The sequence below is a fragment of the Ornithorhynchus anatinus genome, chromosome 2 (genome assembly GCF_004115215.2).
Source record: "Ornithorhynchus anatinus isolate Pmale09 chromosome 2, mOrnAna1.pri.v4, whole genome shotgun sequence".
In the NCBI taxonomy this organism is placed as follows: domain Eukaryota; kingdom Metazoa; phylum Chordata; class Mammalia; order Monotremata; family Ornithorhynchidae; genus Ornithorhynchus; species Ornithorhynchus anatinus.
The window spans coordinates 75,410,136-75,431,162 of NC_041729.1; the positions used below are offsets into that span (position 1 = coordinate 75,410,136).

General features: G+C 43.8%; 1 protein-coding gene across 12 annotated transcripts in view; it reads left to right on the plus strand.

The window, feature by feature from the left end:
• Nucleotides 1-900: 900 nt before the first annotated feature.
• SYNE1 (spectrin repeat containing nuclear envelope protein 1) overlaps nt 901-21,027 on the plus strand; it is a 518,607-nt gene continuing 498,480 nt past the window's right edge. For all 12 annotated transcript variants that reach the window (XM_029048032.2, XM_029048087.2, XM_029048053.2 and 9 more), the window contains exons 1-2: nt 901-1,394; nt 18,639-18,935. In XM_029048032.2, coding sequence (XP_028903865.1) covers nt 18,869-18,935 — 67 coding nt within the window. In that variant the 5' untranslated portion in view covers nt 901-1,394; nt 18,639-18,868. The remainder of the gene's footprint in view (nt 1,395-18,638; nt 18,936-21,027) is intronic.

The window sequence follows — 21,027 nt, forward strand, 5'->3', positions numbered from 1 at the left end:
ACAGTGCTCTGCACAGAGTAAGCGCTCGATAAATACGATGGAAGTATTATTAACGCCGCGAGGCTCCAACCTGCACCTCCCCTTCTCCGACAGGTGGGAGCAGGCCTCGCTCCCCTGGCATGAGATTGTGAGCCCGTCATTGGGCAGGGATGGTCTCTATCTGTTGCCGAATTATACCGTCCAAGCGCTTAGTATAGTGCTCTGCACATAGTAAGCGCTCAATAAATACTAGTGAATGAATGGCATTGCCCCCGCCCCTGGCATTGCCCCTTCCCCCTGGCATTGCCCCCTCCCGCCTTGCCTTGCCCCTTTCCCCCTGGCATTGTCCCCTCCCCCTGGCATTGCCAACGCCCCGTGACATTGCCTCCTCCCCCTGGTATTGCCCCTTCCCCCTGGCCTTGTCTCCTCCGGTATTGCCCCTTCCCCCTGGCATTGCCTCCGTCCCCTGGTATTGCCCCTTCCCCCTGGCATTTCCCCCGTCCCCTGGCATTGCCCCCACTCCCCTGGCATTGCCCCCACTCCCCTGGCATTGCCCTCACTCCCCTGGCATTGCCCTCATCCCGGCATTGCTTTCGCGCCTGGCATTGCCCACTCCTCTTGGCACTTTCCCCTCCCCCTGGCATTGCCCCTCCCCCTGGCATTGCCCCCGCCCCCTGGCATTGCCCCTCCCCCTGGCATTTCCCCCTCCCCCTGCCATTGCTCCCCTCCCCCTGCCATTGCCCCCTTCCCCTGACATTGCCCCCGCCCCTCTTGGCATTGCCCCCTCCCTTGGCATTGCCCCGCCCCTGGCATTACCCCCGCCTGCCTGGCATTGCCCCCGCCCCCCCGGCATTGCCCCCGCCCCCAGGAGGTTCTCTGCTCCGCCCGGCGGCCCGTGGGAAAGAGGACGGCAAAGGGACGGGCCGGCAAACGTCAGTGCTTCGGATGCCGCCGGAGAGGTGAGAAAGAAGAAGAAGAAGAAGAAGAGAGAGCCCACGAGCTGCCAAGCAGGAGCCGGGAGCGTGAGAACCTCTCCTGCGCTGCTAGGTGCCGCCTCTGTGTACGTGCTGCAGCCTTGGTGGGATTGTTGCATTGGGTAACCAAGGCTGCCAGCGCTTCCCGACAGCCCTGCCAGCTGCAGCAGCTGCAGCTGCATCAGCTGCAGGAGCCCTGCAGCAGCCTCACCGACCCCCATCAGAGCATCCTCCGCAGAGTCCGGGCGAGGGCATCCCGGAGGATCGTCCTGCCTGCTCGCCCAGCTCCAGTGGGGCAAAGCCAGCCCTGCATCCAGCCCTGCATCCAACCCTGCATCCAGCCCTCCAGCCAACCCTGCATCCAACCCTGCATCCAGCCCTCCAGCCAACCCTGCATCCAGCCCTGCACCCAGCCCTGCTCCCAGCCCTGCTGGGGAAGAGGTAAAAAAGAAAACAAAAAAGAGGCAAAATCAGGTCGAATCTCCAGCAAGTTTGCATCCCTCATTCATTCAGTAGTCTTTATTGAGCGCTCACCCTGTGCAGAGCACTGGACTAAGCGCTTGGAGTGTACAATTCGGCCCCAGGGACCATCCCTGCCCAATAACGGGCTCACAGGCTAAACGGGGGAGACAGACGGCAAAGCAAAACAGAAAACAAAACAAGCAGTGTGGCGCAGACATCATCGAGATAAGTAGAATCATAGAGATGTGCACCTCCTTCACAGAATAAATAGGGTAATAATATATACAAATATGCACAGTGCTGAGGGGAAGGGGGAAGAGCAGAGGGCGGGAGGGGGGGAAGCAGAGGGAAAGGGGGGCTCAGTCTGGGAAGGCCTCCTGGAGGAGGTGACCCCTCAATTTAGGTGCAGCTGGGGGCTTAAGAAGGAGCGAAGAGAAGGGACCGAGTGATTTGCGTTTGCAGCCTGTGCGAAAACGTCTCTAATTCCCCCCTTCCCCCCCCCGTTTCCGATTGATCATTTCCGCGCCGATTGATCATTTCGCGGGTAGCACATCTCCCGAGCCGGTGTTCAAATGATGGAGCTGAGGCAAGCAGGCGGTGCCCTATTTTCGTAATAATGGTGGTGATCATCACTATCAGATGGGAGAAATGAGCGATCTAGGCTCCTTCTCCTCTCCCATCCTGTAAACATTTTAGGAGAGGGTGGGGGCGTAGGTAGCCAAGATAAATGCTTGGATTTTGTAGGAACTGAATCCATCTCGAAGCACTGTAACAAAATCAATGTGTTACAATAAGAGCCTACACCAGAGGGCAAAATAACTTTCATGGAGGGAAAGGCATGTTTTCAGACTAATTATACATCAGTGCAGAGTGTTGATTCACTGGGGGCAGGTGCACTGCAAATGACATTGAAGTAATCCCAAGGAAAAAGACACTAACAGTACCAGAGGTGGTCCGTAGCTTTTGGGTACAGGAGAACTTTTATATAACGACATTTAAGTGCTCTCCTGAGCTCAGATTTGAGCCAGTTAAACTTAATGAGGTGAGCACACTTCAGAATGTTTGATATTTAGTTTCTGTGCCTGGCAGTTTAGGAGAAACATGTGATTTGTTCAGCATTTCCCCTGAATGTGTCTCCTAATGAGGACTAGAAGAAAATTAGAGGGCACCGCCTCTTTTATGAATTTAGTAATCCCAATATATTTTACACAGAAGGGTTTTCAGAAAGAGAAAATCAGAATTTGGGGCTGTCCAAAAACATTTTAATAGTCCACCTTTAAAAGAGGTTAGAAATGTTTATTATGAAAAAAAGCCACTTTGCTGATACACTCCTTAACCTGGTAAATTGTTACATGGATTTTTTTTTCATTCTCAGGATGTCTTGTATCTTTTCTGCTTAGAGGAACAAAATATCCCGTAGTTAACATGAACGTAAATCAGTTCACATGATGTATCATGTAGATGTATCATTTTCATTCATGTCGTGCTTGCTGGCATATTTTTATGTCATCCCCAACTTTCTAAATGAATATGCAGTTTACTTCTCATATAGCTTATGTTCTTCCTTATTTTTGTGTTTCCTAAAGATTCTCATCAACTTGACCTTCCTTTCCCCTGTCTAGTAATTCTACTCCACTTTTCTATGGATTTCTGCAAGAAGGAAAAGCATATAAGCTTTTAAAATCAGCTAAATATGCAAGCTACAAATATTTAGAGTAATGTGCACTGGATCCTGCAGTATAATCATCTAATTGAGTGGCCAATAACTGAAACAGGATGTGTATAGGCCCATGACTTGACAAAGTTGTGGTATTCTTTTGGTGTCCTACGTTTGACCTTATTGGCTTTCTCTTCTGTAGGATCTCTCTTAGTTCATGTTTTATAACCATTCTTGTGGCTTGATCCTCTGAGTTACCCACTTCCAAAAATGACTGTAAAAATCTTAACTGTCAATGAAATCCTACAGAATATGCCTTTTCTAAAAGCCAGAGACCTTATGAATTATTTTGCTTTTAATGTATAATACTTATGAGGGAAGTGTAACATAATATTTACTCCTCTAGTAACTGGGATGATATAAGGGATGGTGAGTTAGCTGGGCTCTGAGCTTCTAAAGAAAAAAAATTAATATTGTGGTCTCCTGAGAACAGTTTAACTTTCACCTTCCTCAGGTGAGAGGTTTATTTCTGCTCCCGGGTTCTTGCTAAGGCCTTGGTAATGTGGAAGTAATCACCTGAGCAATATTTTCCCAAACTAAACTCTCCTTTCTTCTTCTCCCTCTCCCTTCTGCGTCACCCTGACTTGCTTCCTTCATTTATCCACCCCTTCCAGCCCCACAACACTTATGGGCAGATCTGTAATTCATTGCTTTATATTAATGGCCTAGACCGTAAGCTCGTTGTGGCCAGGAAATGTGCCTCTTACATTGTGCTCTCCCAAACGTGTAGTACAATGCTTTGCACACAGTAAGCACTCCATAAATACAATTGACTGACTGCTTTGGTGTTACACCTTCTCTGATCCCTACTTCACTCCAAATTGGAGCTATGAGGAACAGGGAATGTGGATGCCACACCATTATGGAGGTGGAAAGTAGATCTGGAACTGTATATATTTTCGTTACCCTATTTATTTTGTTAATGAATTGTACATCGCCTTGATTCTATTTAGTTGCCATTGTTTTTACGAGATGTTCTTCCCCTTGACTCTGTTTATTGCCATTGTTCTCGTCTGTCCGTCTCCCCCGATTAGACTGTAAGCCTGTCAAACGACAGGGACTGTCTCTATCTGTTGCCGACTTGTTCATCCCAAGCGCTTAGTACAGTGCTCTGCACATAGTAAGCGCTCAATAAATACTATTGAATGAATGAATGAACCCTTAATGAGCCCACGTACATCCTACCATAAGGAAAATCAACCCTGGTGATTTATTGGTCTCTGTGGAGCCAGAAATCCTCATTGTTGCGTTTTTATGCTTGTGGACCAGGATGGCTTAAATTTGGAGTGGAAGGAATCGAGATTGGTCATTGGTAGTTTTTTCATTTTTAAATTGATACATTTCTTACCTTAGGTATGTAAAAAGCTGTGCGTGGCCACAAGACCGAGCTTTGTTGTTCCTTGTTACACTAACCAAATATGTAAATCTTACTTTCCTCTCCTCTACATGGTAAACCCCTCGAGGCCAGGGACTGAAAATAATCTCTGATCTCTGGCCTTAGATCGGTGTCATTAACCAATTGTGTTTATTGAGCACATAGACCACAACACTAAGTATTTGGGAGAGTATAATGGAAGACACAATTCCTGCCCCAAACGAATCTGTCTATAGAAAGGGGCACAGACAGAATAACTGTATAAGGAGGAAGGGGAAGTTTTCAAGTATAAAATAAGTTTTACAGAAGTGCAGGGAGAAGTAGTGAGTCAAATATTTGCCAGGTGGGGCAGAAGTGCTGAGAAAATAGGGAAAATGTAACCTGGGGAGAAGAAAAAATTAATCGAGGAAAGTCTCCTGAACGAGGTGCGATTTCACAACCATTTTGAAGATAGGAAGAACTGTAATTTGGGGGGGTGGGGCATCGAGAAGCAGCGTGGCTCGAGTCAGAGGTCATGGGTTCTAATTTCAGCACCAGCACTTAGTCAGCTATGTGACTTTGGGCAAGTTACTTAACTTCTCTCAGAGAAGCAGGGTGGCTCAGTGGAAAGAGCCCGGGCTTGGGAGTCAGAGGTCATGGGTTCGAATTCCGGCTCTGCCACTTGACAGCTGTGAGACTGTGGGCAAGTCACTTCACTGTGCCTCAGTGACCTCATCTGTAAAATGGGGATGAAGACTGTGAGCCTCATGTGGGACAACCTGATTACCCTGTATCTACCCCAGGGCTTAGAACAGTGCTCTGCACATAGTAAGTGCTTGACAAATAACAACATTATTATCATTATTCTCTGTGCCTCAGTTACCCCATCTGTAAAACGGGGATTAAGACTGTGAGCCCCACGTGGGACAACCTGATCACCTTGTATTTCCCCCCCCCCCCCAGTGTTTAGAACTGTGCTTCACACATAAGTAAGCACTTAGCAAATACCATTATTATTATTATTATGGAGGCCATGCATTTGAGGGGGAAAAGAGAGGGAGCTGGGGTGTAGTAGGAATGTGCATAGGAATGAGGAAGGAAGGTGGAGTGCCTTAAAGCCAGGGTGAAGCGATTCTGTTCCATTAGAGGTTTTTGAGGAGAGGAAAGATTGATGTTTCAGCAGAATGATCTGAACCTGGAGAGAGGTTGGAGGCAGGGAAACCAGTAAAGAGGCTGAAACAATAGTCAGGATAGTATGTGACAAGGGTTGAGGGGGTGGACATTTCAGGCCCAAAGTAACATAGACAGTCAAGTTGGTCGAATTTCTCATGTTTCTTGTGCCTTCCTGCTGCACAGTTCTTGTCCCGATCACTTATTGGTTACCACATCCAGAAGAAGGAAGTCCCTCCATTGCTGGAAAAGGTTAGAGGGTGAGTTCCTGAACCTCAAGCCTGCTTTGGAAAGTCCTGGACCACCAGGGGATTCATTCCAGGTTGTTGGAATTAGACAAGTCAGACAAGTCACCTGGGTTGGTGATCCTCTATAGATCTGGGATGTCCACCTGCAGGAACTGGGGTGGGAGGGGGAGGGAACAGAGGTTAAATACCACTGACTAATAAATGGCAATTTTATTCCAAAATCTCTAATTCCCTTTGGATATTAAGGGGGATACTGGCAATGTCCTGGACCCTGTGGGAGTATTTTATTCAGAGACAACCTAATATCTGGGATTGTCTCTATCTGTTGCCAAATTGTACATTCTAAGTGCTTAGTATAGTGCTCTGCACATAGTAAGCACTCAATAAATATGATTAAATGAGTGGGAAGCAGCATGGCCTAGTGGAAAGAACACAGACCTGAGTTAGAGGACTTGGGTTCTAATCCCGACTCTTCCAGTTGCTTGCCATATAATCTTGGGCAAGTTACCTCTCTGTGCCTTGGTTTCCTCAACTGTAAAATGAGGATTAAATCCTATTCCCAAATATTTAAAATGTGAGCCCCATTTGGGACAGGGACTGTCTACCCTGACAAACTTATATCTACCCCAGTACTTAGAATAGTGCTTGATACATAATAAGCATTTAACAAATACCATATTAAAAAAAAACCCAAAACATAGTTTGACCCATTTTCCCATGAGCTGAGGAAATTCATGGAGTCTGTGCATTTCCAGCTATGGTGAGACTATCTTGCATGTCAAAGCATGCAGGGCACTCTAGTACACATTTGGGGTGCCCTTTAAAGAGTACACATGGCCTCTAACTCCAGGGAATGAATATAATAATAATAATGGTATTTGTTAAGTGCTTACTATGTGCAGAGCACTGTTCTAAGTGCTGGGATAGATACAGGGTAATCAGGTTGTCCCACATGAGGCTCATAGTTAAGCCCCATTTTACAGATGAGCTAACTGAGGCACAGAGAAGTCAAGAGACTTGCCCACAGTCACACAGCTGCCAAGTGGCAGAGCCCAGATTCGAACCCATGACCTCTGACTCCCAAGCCTGGGCTCTTTCCAGTGAGCCACGCTGCTTCTCTAAATCTAATATAATATAATAAATATAATCTAATAACCAAGGCATACAAACATGCCATCAAGGAAATAAATGCTGTTTAGATTAATAAAGTGATTTTAAGGGTCAGTGTTGTTATTGTGCTGTAAGAGTAATCTTTTAGTTTCAGTTTAGAAGGTGTGAAAGAGGGTTTTTAACTTTGATGAATAATAGGTTTGTTTGCTCAGTGTTTTGCCATTTACATTTGTCTCCTAGCTAGATTGTTATATATATATAATCAATATATATATAATATATATATATAATCAAACTTTTAACAAATACCATATTAAAAAACCTAAAACATAGTTTGACCCTGTTTCTCATGAGCTGAGGAAAGAATCCCTGGAATTGTCCCAACCTGGTCCAAGCAGTTATATTTCACCTTGATTACTGCACTACCTTCCTCTTTGATGCTCCTACCCCTGGGCTCTCCACTCTCCAGTCAAAACTTTCCTTTTCTGCCCTAATCATTTTTCTAAAAAAATTGTTTAGGTTACATCTCCCCAGCCCTCAAAAACCTCCAGTGGTTGCCCATTCATTTCTGTTTCAAACAGAAACTCCTTGTGATGGGCTTTAAGTCACTCAGTCAACTCTCATTCATTCATTCAGTGGTATTTATTGAGCGCTTACTTTGTGCAGAGTACTGTACTAAGCACTTGAAAAGTACAATTCAGCAACAGATAGAGACAATCCCTACCCAACAACTGATTCACAGTCTAGAAGGGGGGAGACAGACAACAAAACAAAGCAAGTAGACAGGCATCAATAGCATCAATATAAACTAATAGAATTATATGCACATCATTACCCTCCTCCTATCTTATCTTGCTGATGACCTACTACAACCCAGCCCGCACACTTCCTACTTCTAATGCCAACGGTACTCGGTGTACCTCAATCTCATTTGTGTTGCCACCAACCCCTTGATCACTTCTTCCCTCTGACCTGGAACTTCCTCCCCCATCATATCTGATAGACCATCACTCTCCCCACCTTCAAAGCCTTACTAAAATCACATCTCCTCCAAGAGGCCTTTCCTAACAAAGACCTCTTCACCCTCCCATCTGTGATGCCTGTACCCCTTAAGCACTTTGATTTTTTTTCCCACCCCAGCAGTCCCCATCACCCTTAAGCACTTGGATTTTTTGATGCTCACCCCTACACTTAGGTAAATAGCATTATACTCTATCATTATGTAAAAAGCATTATATTCTGCCTTTTACCCTCTCTGTAATCTATTTTAATGTCTTTCTCATCTCCTAGACTAAGCTTTTTGAGGGCAGGAATTGTGTTTATCAAATCTACTGTATTGTATTCTCCCAAGTGCTAAGTACAGTGCTCTCTGCATAGTAAATACCCAGTAAATACCATTGGTTAATATGTCTGCTAAGTTTTTACAGGACTTGGAATCACATGATGAGCTTTGGGAGACTGTATGACCTAGATCAATCCCAGCTCTGCCACTGGCCTGTTTTCTGACCTAAGAAGTCACTTAACTTCTTGTGGCCCCAATTTCTCCATCTATAAAATGGGGATAACCTATGTGGTGATCCCTGTGTGGGGCAGAGGCTGTGTCCCATGTGATAACTGTGTCCCAGTGTTCAGCACATAGTGAGCTCTTAATACATGCCATGATTATCATTGTTTTTCCCAATTTTGTCATGCTGCCAATGATGGTACTTAGCCTCTCAGATAAATTCTGGTCATGAGATTGAAATCGTTGTTTGGGTTTTTATAATCTCTATAAAATACATGAGCATGTAATACACAAATTTGGATAGTCTCTGGAGTTCCCTAATCCTTGATTTCTCAATTCTACCTTTAAAAAAGACATTAGCATTTCAGACAGTATTCTTGTAGGCTGTTTTCCTCACAATACTTATTTTTTTTCCAGTTGAGAAAGGGATTGAGTGCTAAATTGATTCATCTGATTTCTAATTTCCGTCTGGCTTTGTCCGCAGTTGTTTCCTAGCTACCACTATCTAAATTACATTTAGAGTTAGCCACTGCAGTGTCCATTTCCTTTGTCCATCAGGTTTCTTGTTCCTTTCAATTTACTAAGCAATATTTTGGTGTCTTATTATCATATCCGTATGCCTCTGTATCCTGATCCAGGAAGGTGAATTAGCTAAGTTTTGAGGCCTATAAATTAACTGAACAAGAGAGTCTCTGTGCATTTCCAGCCATGCTGAGACTATCTTGCAAGGCAAAGGGTGCAGAACATTGTGGTACACACTTGGGGTACACACTTGGGGTGCCTGTTAAAGAGTACACATGGCCCTTATCCCCAGGGAATATATAGCTGGTTTTCCTGTAGTCATTCATAGCTCAAGACATTCAGTCCCCCTGACTGACTATGCATTTACCCTTTGTCTCTTTTTACTTGAGCAGATAATATATAAGTATGTGCTACCCACTGAGGCTATGCTGAAAACACAGTGGACCTTTGGTGGGAAGTATGGATTTTTTTTCCAATTCAATCTATGTTACAGGTTCAAATATGAGCCTAAATATGGGATTTAATCACTTATACTGTATGGACAAAGCTCTGTTGGCATCTGTCCTTGAATCCCTGCATTCACTTAATACATTTCAAATTTAAATTTTTCTGAAAGATATTAAATATCGCTAAGTGATAATATCTTTTTAAAGCACTGCTTGGGCCTGTAACGTGACCTAATTTAACCTCAAAGCAAAAAAACCCCAAACATTAGCTCAATCTGTTTTTTAAATTCAAAAATGGCCTTCATTGGACTTTTGTGAGAGATTTATGTATCCAACTGGGGAACTATTTCTGGCAAGGGATGATAACGAGGCCATGTCCATTTCATTTATGGTCTAGTCGTTTCTGATATGTGCAACAAAGTCAGTGGGAAATAGCATCCAGCCTGCGGCAGCCACAATCCAGCCTCTGTAGCAGCAGCTCTGGAGTCATCAAACCTTGACAGCTTTCGTCAAACCTTAGACTCCTCAGCTGTGACAGATGAAAGCATCTTAGCCCTTTCCCGGGAGCCGCATGGGATAGGGTAGGAGGGACTATCCAAAGTTTTCTACCTTCCTAGAGTGGCAAGGGAGGTCTTGATTGGTTATCAGAAAATTGTGCTTCCTTAAGTGTGTAGCAGCAGTAATATTTATTAAGCACTTACTGTGTGCAGAGCACTGTACTATAAGCACTGGGAAAGACTACATAGGTGCGAATTAACCCTGATCCCTGCCTCTCTGGGTTTATCATCTAATAGGTTTGAGTTTAGGAATAGTTCACAGCTTTCTAGGCCTGGAATTTGAAGTTAGGCTATCCCCCGAGAATTGACCCCAATGTGTCCCAGGTCCTGCCCGTAGTTTATTGCCCTTCCAGGAGAGTGCTCCTCTCAGCTTCACCAAACCAGTCCTTTCCTTCCACAAGCAACCAATCATATTTATTGAGTTCTTACTTAGTGTGGAGCGTTATATTAAGTGCTTTAGAACACACAACAGAGTTGGTAGACACGTTCGCTGCCCACAGAGACTTTTCAGCCCACACTGAGGAGTGTACAGCTGCTCCCCAGCCCACCTTCAGGAAGTATTTCCTGGTTAATTGTTATACTGGTCCCCCCTTTTTCCATGACCATTCCTGTTTGTGTTACTATGACCTGAAACCTGCCAGTCTGGCACTCAAGTTTGCATATAGAATCAGCATCCTTTTGGTGTTTTTCCATCCTTATGATTGAGTCCTTATATCTCAAAGGTCATTTTCAATCCTGCTATTCTTGAAGTAGTGTTCTCTTCTCCATATGTTCCTTTTAAAATATCTGGCTATCCAGTGGCTAACACAGTCCCATCCTCCAATCAAGTCACATAGTTTTTTCCTTTTGTCTTCATTCCCTAACTCAACCGTGTACCTCATGAGGCCGAAGAACCTACTGTCTGTTACAGCAAGTTTTTTTTTAATTGAATAATTCATTTGCTGCCAATAAAACTTTTTGCTTCAGGGCAAGCAGGGTATTTAATTGAGTTAGATCCCAAAGGCTGTCACGAGCTCTGCTTTCAGTCTCTCCCTCTCTCTGGTTTAAAGAACAAGAGAAAGTGGCCTTGGTTGGCATTCAGGAGGTGGGTATCCAAATTAGTCTCCTAATCTGGTAAAAATGAACGGCCCTGAGAAGGAAATTAATTTATCTTTACATTCCTAAATCTTTGTTGTGACTGGTGTCTACTTTTCTTTAAAGTGAAGAGAAATTCCTAACTGAATTTAGGTAGGTACACAGATTGTCTCCTTTTGTTGGTCTGGTGATTTTACTTCTTTTCTCTTTTCTTAGCTGTTCTTGGAAGTCACCTGCTCAGTTGCAGGAAACCTAACCAACTTCCCTTCAGGGCCTTATTGGGAATAAGAAAACACTAGGGGGTTGGAGCTGTCAGTTTAGAAGATCTGAAAATAATTTGTGTGAAAAAAGACACCTTCTTCAAACAAAGGGTTGCCTCCCACAAGTAAATAGTTGCCTTCCTCAATCAAATAGTTAAGTGTGAAACTGCAAAGGAGGTAATTGAGAAAGAATTTGCAATCCCTCTCCCAAGCTAGAAATGCCTTTAGGGGTGGCAATTTAATCACGATGTCTGAAATTCTACTGCATTAGATTTTGCTAAATTTGTAAAAGAGGTATATAAGATAGCTGAATATAAACTATACTCATCCAGTCGTATTTATTGAGCGCTTACTGTGTGCAGAGCACTGTACTAAGCGCTTTGGAAAGTACAATACAACAGTAAACTGACATTCCCTACCCACAACAATCTTAGAGCCTGGAGGGGGCAGACAGATATCAATACAAATAAGTAAAATTACAGATAAGTACAGATCTGTACATAAGTGATATGGTGCTGGGAGGAAAGAAGAGCAAAGGGAACAACCTATATGGCAAGCGGCTTGGCCTAGTGGAAGAAGTCTGGGTCTCGGAGTCAGAAGACCTGGGTTCTAATCCTTGCTCTGCCATTTGTCTGCTATGTGACTTTGAGTAAGTCACTTCACTTCCATGCCTCAGTTTCCTCAACTGTAAAATGGAGATTAGGATCGTGAGCCCGATGTGGGATAGGGACAGTGTTCAACCAGCTTTGCATGTATCCACCCCAGTGTTTAAATACAGTGCCTGGCACACAGAAAGTGCTTGACAAATACCAGAAATTATTCTTATTAATAACTCCATCGTAGTTCCTTTGTCTTTAACTAGAGCCTCTTAGTTTCCTCAGTATCAAGTTTGGTAATACGGTTATGGCCCAGTTTTCAGCTGGCCCTTCCCCTACCAGGAACCTATTTGAGAATAAAGGCTTTTATACCCATTTTAAAAATAATTTCACCTCCAAGCCTCTCCCTATTGTGATTCCTGCCGCTGAGTTCTGCAGTCTGAATGTAGCCCCAGAGATTATATTCATTCATTCACTCACTCATTCAATCTTATTGAGCGCTTACTGTGTACAGGGCAGTGTACTAAGCGCTTGGGAAAGTACAATACAACAATAAACAGTTACATTCCCTGCCCACAATGAGCTCACAGTCTAGAGTGGGGGAGAGAGACATCAATACAAATAAAATTATATATACATTAGTGCTTTGGGGCTGGGAGCAGGGAAGAGCAAAGAGATAAAATTGCAGATATGTACATAAATGCTTTGGGGCTGGGATGGTGGAAGAGCAAACAGAGCAAGTCAGAGAGACCCAGAAGGGAGTGGGAAATGAGGAAAAATGGGACTTAGGGAAGGCCTCTTGGAGGAGATGTGCCTTCAGTAAGGCTTTGAAGCCTGGGAGAGTGGTTGTCTGTCAGATTAGAGGAGGGAGGACATTCCAGGCCAGAGGCTGGAGAAATGCTAGGGGCTAGACAGGTGAGATCCAGGCACATTGGGGGCAAGGTGATAAAGTACTTTAAAGCCTATGATGAAGAGTTTTTGTTTGCAAAGCTGGAGGGGCAATCACTGGAGTTTCTTGAGGAGTAGAGATGTCCTGAGCATTTCTGTAGAAAAATAATCTGGGCAGCAGAGTGAAGTATTACCTTGAGTGGGAAGCTACAGGAGGCTGGGAATCCAGCAAGGAGGCTGATGCAGTAATCCAGGTGGGATAGAATGAATGATTATATTAATGTGGTAGCAGTTTGGATGGAGGGGAGAGGGCAGATTTTAGCGATGTTCTGAAAGTGGGATGTCAGGATTTGGTGATGGATTGAATATGTGGGTTGAATTAGAGGAGTCAAGGATTAACCTGGGAGGGGAAATCAAAGGTTTTGGAACGAATTCGAGGGTTTGGGGTCCCCTAGCTAACTATCCGCCATTGTTACTCATTGAGTGCTTATTCTGTTCAGAGCACTGTACTTAAGTACTGGTAATGGTGATATGTAAACACTTGATATATTCTAAGGGAAAGATACAAGGTAATAAGGTTGGACACGGTCCCTGTCCTACATGGAGTTCGCAGTCGAACAAGGAACAACAACAGATATTTAACACCATTTTATAGATGAGGAGAGTGAGGCATGGAGAAATAAAGTGACATGCCCAAGGTCACACAGAAAGCAAGTGGCAGAGGTAAGATTAGGATGCAGGGCCTCTGACTCCCAGGCCTGTTATGATGATGATGATGATAATACTAGTAATAATAAATGTGGTATATGTTAAGCACTTACTCTGTGCCAGGCATTGTTCTAAGTGCTGGGGTAGATACAAGCAAATCAGATTTGTCACAGTCCCTGTCCCACAGGGGGCTCACAGTCTTAATCCCCATTTTATAGATGAGGTAATGAGGCCCAGATAAGTGAAGTGACTTGCCTAGTGTCACACAGTAGACAAGTAATGGAGTCGGGGATTAGAACCCAGACTCTAATGACTCCTAGGTCTGAACTCTATCCACTTGGCCAAGCTGCTTGTGAATTGTGTGAAATAATTATACTTCTACAAAGTGGCATGTGTAATGTCATTCTGTTAAACTGTGCGATTGATACAGTAGAAAATGTGTTGTATACATCATTTTGTCTAGGGTGGCTCATCAGTGGCCACTCTATATCAAATTTATTTTTTGGCCTAAACTCCCAGCATGTGGGTAAGTGCTCAGTAAGCTTGAATGAATGAATGAATATGAAGCATTCATTTCCACTGGATAAATTCAACTGCATTTGGCAAGTGTTAAATAAAAAGTAATGTTTGGGTTAAATAGCACTTTAATGAGTAGATTTAGCTTGTCAACCTTCCAGGTTGGTGGTTGGAATCAAGACTAGATAAACTAAGCCAGAAAAAATCATTTATAACACTTTTATTTTTGCACTATGAAAGTTATATTTGTGTGTGCATGTAGTAGAGTAATAGTCTTAAGCACTTACTGTGTACAGAGATCAGTATTAACTGCTGGGGAAAAAATACACAGGTAAAACCTAGACATGGTCACTGGCCCACCTGGTGCTCACCATCTAAAAATAGGGTAGAACAGAATTTGATGACAGACACAAAAGGAATGATAAAATAATATAACTATTATAATTGTGGTATTCAGCACTGTACTAAGCACTGGGGTAGATAATCAAGATAATCATTTGGGAAACAGCTCCATCCCACATGGGTTTCACAGTTTAAGTAGGGAGAGCAGGTGCTGAATCCCCAATTCAGAGGTGAGGAAATGGAGGCACAGAGAAGTTAAGTGACTTTCCCAGGGTCTCACAGCTGGCAAGTGGCAGAGCTGGAATTAGAATCCAGGTCCTTAGACACCAGGACCCATGCTCTTTTCACTAGGCCATGCTGCTTCCCTAACTGCAGAACAACACAGAAAACAACCCACAGCGCAGAGTGTGAAACATTCAGTGGCAAAGGGATCTGTTAGCGACTTCTAAAATTTGGGGGGCTGCATGCTTCTATCACTTAGTTCTTGAGAAGCAGTGTGACCTATTGGAAAGAGCACAGGCCTGGGAGGCAGGACCTGGGTTCTAATTCTAGCTCTGCCAATTTCCTGTTCTGTGAGTTTGGACAAGACACTTCTCTGTTACTCAGTTTTCTCAATTCTAAAATGGGGCGGGGGGGGTCAACAAAACCTGTTCTTGGTCCTATTTAGGTTAGGTGCCCCATGCGGGACAGGAATTCTATCTAGCCTGATCAATTGTCTCTACACCAGTGCTTAGAACAGTGCTTAAAATGTAGTAAGAGCTTAAATTCTTATTATACTCTCCCAAGCACTTAATACAGTGCTCTGGACATTGGAAGCACTCGATAAATACCAGTGATTAATTGATTTACAAAAAAAAATAAGTCTCCCACAGCCCGGCATGTACAAGGTTCCACGGTCGTATTTTTTGAGCACGTACTGAATGCAGAGCACTGTACTAAGCACTTGGGAGAATACAATATAACAGAGTTGATAGACAATGAGGCCAGTGGAGAACAGCTGCTGGAGCAAGCTGCTGCAGCTTAAATCCCCCAAGAAGTGTGCACAGGACATGTTGGGAATAGAGGACATCCTGTGTGTCACAGTGGGGCAGATTTCCATGTGACAGATTCCCATATGTATCCAAGGCCTCTGTAGTTCATTCAATTCATTCAATAGTATTTATTGAGCGCTTACTATGTGCAGAGCACTGTACTAAGCGCTTGGAATGAACAAGTCAGCAACAGATAGAGACAGTCCCTGCCGTTTGACGGGCTTACAGTCTAATCGGGGGAGACGGACAGACAAGAACAATGGCAATAAATAGAGTCGAGGGGAAGAACATCTCGTAAAAACAATGGCAACTAAATAGAATCAAGGCGATGTACAATTCATTAACAAAATGAATAGGGTAATGGAAATATATACAGTTGAGCGGACGAGTACAGTGCTGTGGGGATGGGAAGGGAGAGGTGGAGGAGCAGAGGGAAAGGGGGAAAAGAGGGTTTAGCTGCGGAGAGGTAAAGGGGGGTGGCAGAGGGAGTAGAGGGAGAAGAGGAGCTCAGTCTGGGAACGCCTCTTGGAGGAGGTGAGTTTTAAGTAGGGTTTTGAAGAGGGAAAGAGAATCAGTTTGGCGGAGGTGAGGAGGGAGGGCGTTCCGGGACCGCGGGAGGACGTGACCCAGGGGTCGACGGCGGGATAGGCGAGACCGAGGGACGGTGAGGAGGTGGGCGGCAGAGGAGCGGAGCGTGCGGGGTGGGTGGTAGAAAGAGAGAAGGGAGGAGAGGTAGGAAGGGGCAAGGTGATGGAGAGCCTTGAAGCCTAGAGTGAGGAGTTTTTGTTTGGAGCGGAGGTCGATAGGCAACCACTGGAGTTGTTTAAGAAGGGGAGTGACATGTCCAGATCGTTTCTGCAGGAAGATGAGCCGGGCAGCGGAGTGAAGAATAGACTGGAGCGGGGCGAGAGAGGAGGAAGTTCTGTAGTTCTTAAAACGGTATTTGTAAGCACTATGTACCAGGCACTGTTCTAAGCACTGGGGTAGATACAAGATAATCTGGTTGGTCAGAGTTCATGTCCCATATGGGGCTCAGTCTTAATCTCCATTTTACAGTTGAGGTCACTGAGGTACAGAGAAGTGAAGTGACTTCGCCAAGGTCACACAGCAGACAAGTGGCTGAGAGGGGATTAGAACCCAGGTCCTTCTGATTTCCAGGTTCATGCTCTACTAGGCCACACTGCTTCTCTGAAAGGTATTCAAAGATGCTAGGATATAATCCACTTGAGCTGTATTAAATCATGGATGTATTCTGGGTGGTGGACTCAAAAAACACAAACCAATGAAAGTGGGACTTGAGAAAATGAAGAGGATTATAATTCTCTCATAGATCTGTTCATTTCTATTGGGATACTTTTTTCAAAAGTATTTTTATTTTAAAGGAATAATACACTTACACTTGAAAGATAATTAGGTTTTAAACTATGATGAACTTTTTTTAATTTAAAAACTTTACAGTTGCAAAGTTGAAGGAGAAATGTTTAATATGATTAAAGAACAAGTCAGGAGTCTCTGATATATTTCTGTTGATGAAATAAAGGCTGACTTCTGCAGTGTTTCAATTTTTTTTCCCTATGATTTGGCAGCAAGGGTAATTTTTAGACTAGAGATGGTAAGTTAAATCATGTGTAGTAAAGTAGTATTTTGCTTTTTAAATAAACTATAAACAGATCTCAATTTACAATTTGTGGCCAAAATTTGATTTTACAACCATAGATTTCTCAGCCAAATTCTGAGGAAATCAAATATACAAGTCAGAATGAGCTATTTTTGAATACAGAATTGGCTAATTTATGATTAATAAGAAGAATTTATATTCCATCAAAAGCTAACACTTTCTCTGGTTGGTCTCATGGGGTACCTGGATTGTGGGCTGTTATGCCTCCTATCCCTAGGTTGGAGAAAGAGCCTCCCTGCTTGGAGTTTTAAGCGATCAAGCAAAAACTGGCCATTATCCCTGCAACTTTGTTAAGAGCAGCAATGGATGGTACAAATTAGGGATGGGAATGAGGGTTCAGATGCCTCGGAACTAATCAGGGGGGTTTCTGAGCTGGGGGGAGAGCCAGTGCCACAGCATCCTCTTGGGTGGTGGTTGTTTTGGTTGGGGAGGGGGTTGCCTGTACTAAGGTCTGCTGAAGGAAGAGCCCCCCCCCAACCCCGGCACTAGTTTGCTGTTTCAGAGGGAAGGTAACATAAGCTTCCTTCCATCTCCATAGTTGGAAGCAGAGCAGTTTGGGAGGATGCAAGTGGGGGAGAGGAAGAAACCCATTGTCTTCCACAAGTCACTTTTTTTTGCATGACCTGCAAAACTTGAGTGTGTTCAGAGAGAGTGCAAGGACGGCTCAGTGCTATTCATCATCATGGGAAAAATGTGTACATTACACTGACTAATCTCAGCAAAGTAGCCCAGGATATTGGTTGCCTGGTTGCAGATTTCATGACCAACTAAGCTGGTGTTGAACTTGCAGTTCCCCTCGGCCCCCCAGCCACACATACCTACCCACCTATATGGTTAAAATCTCACTGTCATGGCCTAGTCGAAAGATCATGCAGTCAGAGGAGCTAAGTTCTAATCCTGGCTCTGCTCTCTGCCTGCTGTGTGACCTTGGACAAGTCATTTAATTTCCTTTGTACCTCAGTCTTCTCCTTTTTAAAATGGGGTTCAGTACCTGTTCTTTCTCCTGCTTAAACTGGGAGCCCCATGTGGGACTTGATTATTTTTTATCTACCCCATTGCTTAGCACAGCGCTTGGAATGTAGTGAGCATTAACAAATTTATTATTATTGTTATTATTACTATCTTCACCTATGAAGAACAATTTCATTTATCAGAGCAAGCTTTAATGAAACACATTTTTGGGCAAATATTTTTGTCCCCATTTGATTCTCAAGCTGTCCATCTCTTAAATAGCCCCTTATTAAATAGCATTGATGCTGTAAACCACAGTCCTGAACACGGCTGATTTTTGGTTAACTCTTTTGTCATTCGTCTTAAAAAAGTTCAGCAATCCATTGCTAAACCGGGTTTCTGAATTGATCGTGCTTTGCCTTGATTGATACTACGTCATACCCAGTTGTTTATGTCTTTATGAATTAGAATAGCTAATACGATTATGGGTTTTAGCTTTGCAAAGATTCCTGTAGGTTTCTTCTAAAGCCTGTTTGTCTTTTTCTTTCCAGACTGCTGTGATCGAGATGTCTGTCCTCTTCATAACAGAAGCAACGCTAGCTCGTTAGTAGTGTTGGCTTCACATGGCGGGCATCAATAAGGTATTGATTCATGGCCCTCTGTCTGAGCAGCAGCTGAAGGATGCTTCCTAGGTGGGCATAGTTTGGTGTCTTCATCCCACCAGAATCTGCTGTTCCAAGGGAGAATTTTCTGGGTGAAAAGTCCAGACTACTGAAGGATCATGGCTACCTCCAGAATGACAGCTAGGTCCCCTCGAGACATTGCTAATGTAATGCAACGACTGCAAGGTAAGGGCTGAAACCTTGATTCCTAAGTCTGACCTCTAGATGCCAAGCTTCAGTTTTCTCAGAAATGCAACAAAGCAATCCTTTGCACCTGCTTCCTCCCCATTGTCCTAACTGGCGATAACCTTCTGGTCTGACATACAGAAGCTGTAATAATGAAAATATTTTGTTCTTATTGATGCCTTACTGTGCCAGCATAAAGCTTCTTGTGGACTTTATGGGTAGAAGGTTTGGATTAACTTAGAACCAGTTATATGCAAGTGCTTTTGCATGTATAGAGTCCCAACGTGGTGCAGTGCTCTGTATTAAATATATGGGAATGTGCACTAGGATCAAAAAATGTGACCCCTGGCCTCAAAGAGGTCACAATAAAGAAAGGGAGATACACTACAGTAAATTACAGATGGGAGAAGTAATAGAGTATATAAAGTCTGTCCTCCACTTTATTTTCCCATCACTATAGTCAGCACCACCATTCTTCCTGTTTCCCAGGCCCTTAACCTTGATGGTATCCTTGACTCATCTCTTCTATTTCAACACACATACTCAATCTGTCACTAAATTCCTTCCATTTAACCTTCACAACATGGCTAAATCTGTCATTTTCTCTCCATAAAAATAAATAAATTGTGGTATTTGTTAAGCGCTATGTGCAAAGCACTGTTCTAAGCACTGGAGGATACAAGGTGATCAGGTTGTCCCACGTGGGGCTCACAGTTTTAATCCCCATCTGACAGATGAGGTAACTGAGGCACAGAGAAGTTAACTGACTTGCCCAAGGTCACATAGCTGACCAGCGGCAGAGCCAGGATTAGAACCCGTAACCTCTGACTCCCAAGCCTGCACTCTTTCCACTGAGCCATGCTGCTCCATCCAAACTGCTACCATGCTAATCCAACCACTTACCCTATCCTGTCATGATTACTGTATCAGCCTTGTTAACTGGCTTCCCTGCCTCCTGTCTCTCCCCACTCCAGTCTCTACTTCACTCTGCTGCCTGGATCATTTTTCTACAAAAATGTTCAGTCTGTTTCCCCACTCCTCAAGAAACGCCAGTGGTTGTCCGTCTATGGCCGCATCAAACATATTCCTTGCCATTGGCTTTAAAGCACTCAATTACCTTGTCCCCTCCTACCTCACCTTTCTGCTGTCCAGCTACAACCCAACCTGCACATTTTGCTCTTCTAGTGCCAATCTACTTGCTCTAAATCGATTGATCTTGCTACTGACCTCTCACTTATATCCTACCTTTGGCCTGGAATACCCTCCTTCTTCATACCCATCAGAGAATTACTCTCCCCACCCTCAAAACCTTATTGAAGGCAAATCTCCAAGTTGCCTTCCCTGATAAAGCCCTCATTTTGTCTTCTCCCACTCACTTCTGCTTTGCCCTGATTTACTCTGTTTATTCACCCCTCCCTCAGCCCCATAACACTTATATACTTCCTCATAATTTATATTAATATTTGTCTCCCCCTCTAGACTGTAAGATAGTTGTGGGCAGGGAACATGTCTACCAACTCTGTTTTATCATTCTAATGTATTCTTCCAAGAGCTTAATACAGTGCTCTGCACCCAGGAAACGATCAATAAATGCGATTGACAGACATATAATTCTATGGCGTATTGCGAGTACTTAAATACTTAAGGAGCCATGAAGGGGCTGATTGAGATATGGGGGGATATAAGGTGGGGAAATAAATTAATCTGGGAAGGCCTCCTTGAGATATGATTTTTAGAAGGGTTGTGAAGGTGGAGAAAAAAGTGGTTGGTTGGATATGAAGGGGAAGTTCCAGGCAGAGGTGAGGATACGAGCAGGGTGTTGGTGGTGGGAGAGAGAAGATTGAGGTGCAGTGAGTGGGTTTAGTTTGAGAATCTTTGAAGAAATAATTTTCTATCTTTGTGTGAGAGAGAATTCAATGACATTTTAAAGGATTCCCTTACGAAATTCAAGCTCCTGATAATATATGTGAGACTTTTGAGAAACATCTTTAAGTAGAGGGCGTGAAGCAATTCCAATAATGGTAAGAATATGACAAATGTTGTTCATTTTGTGGTACCTGGTGTAAGATAAGTAGTTAGGATGCACATTATA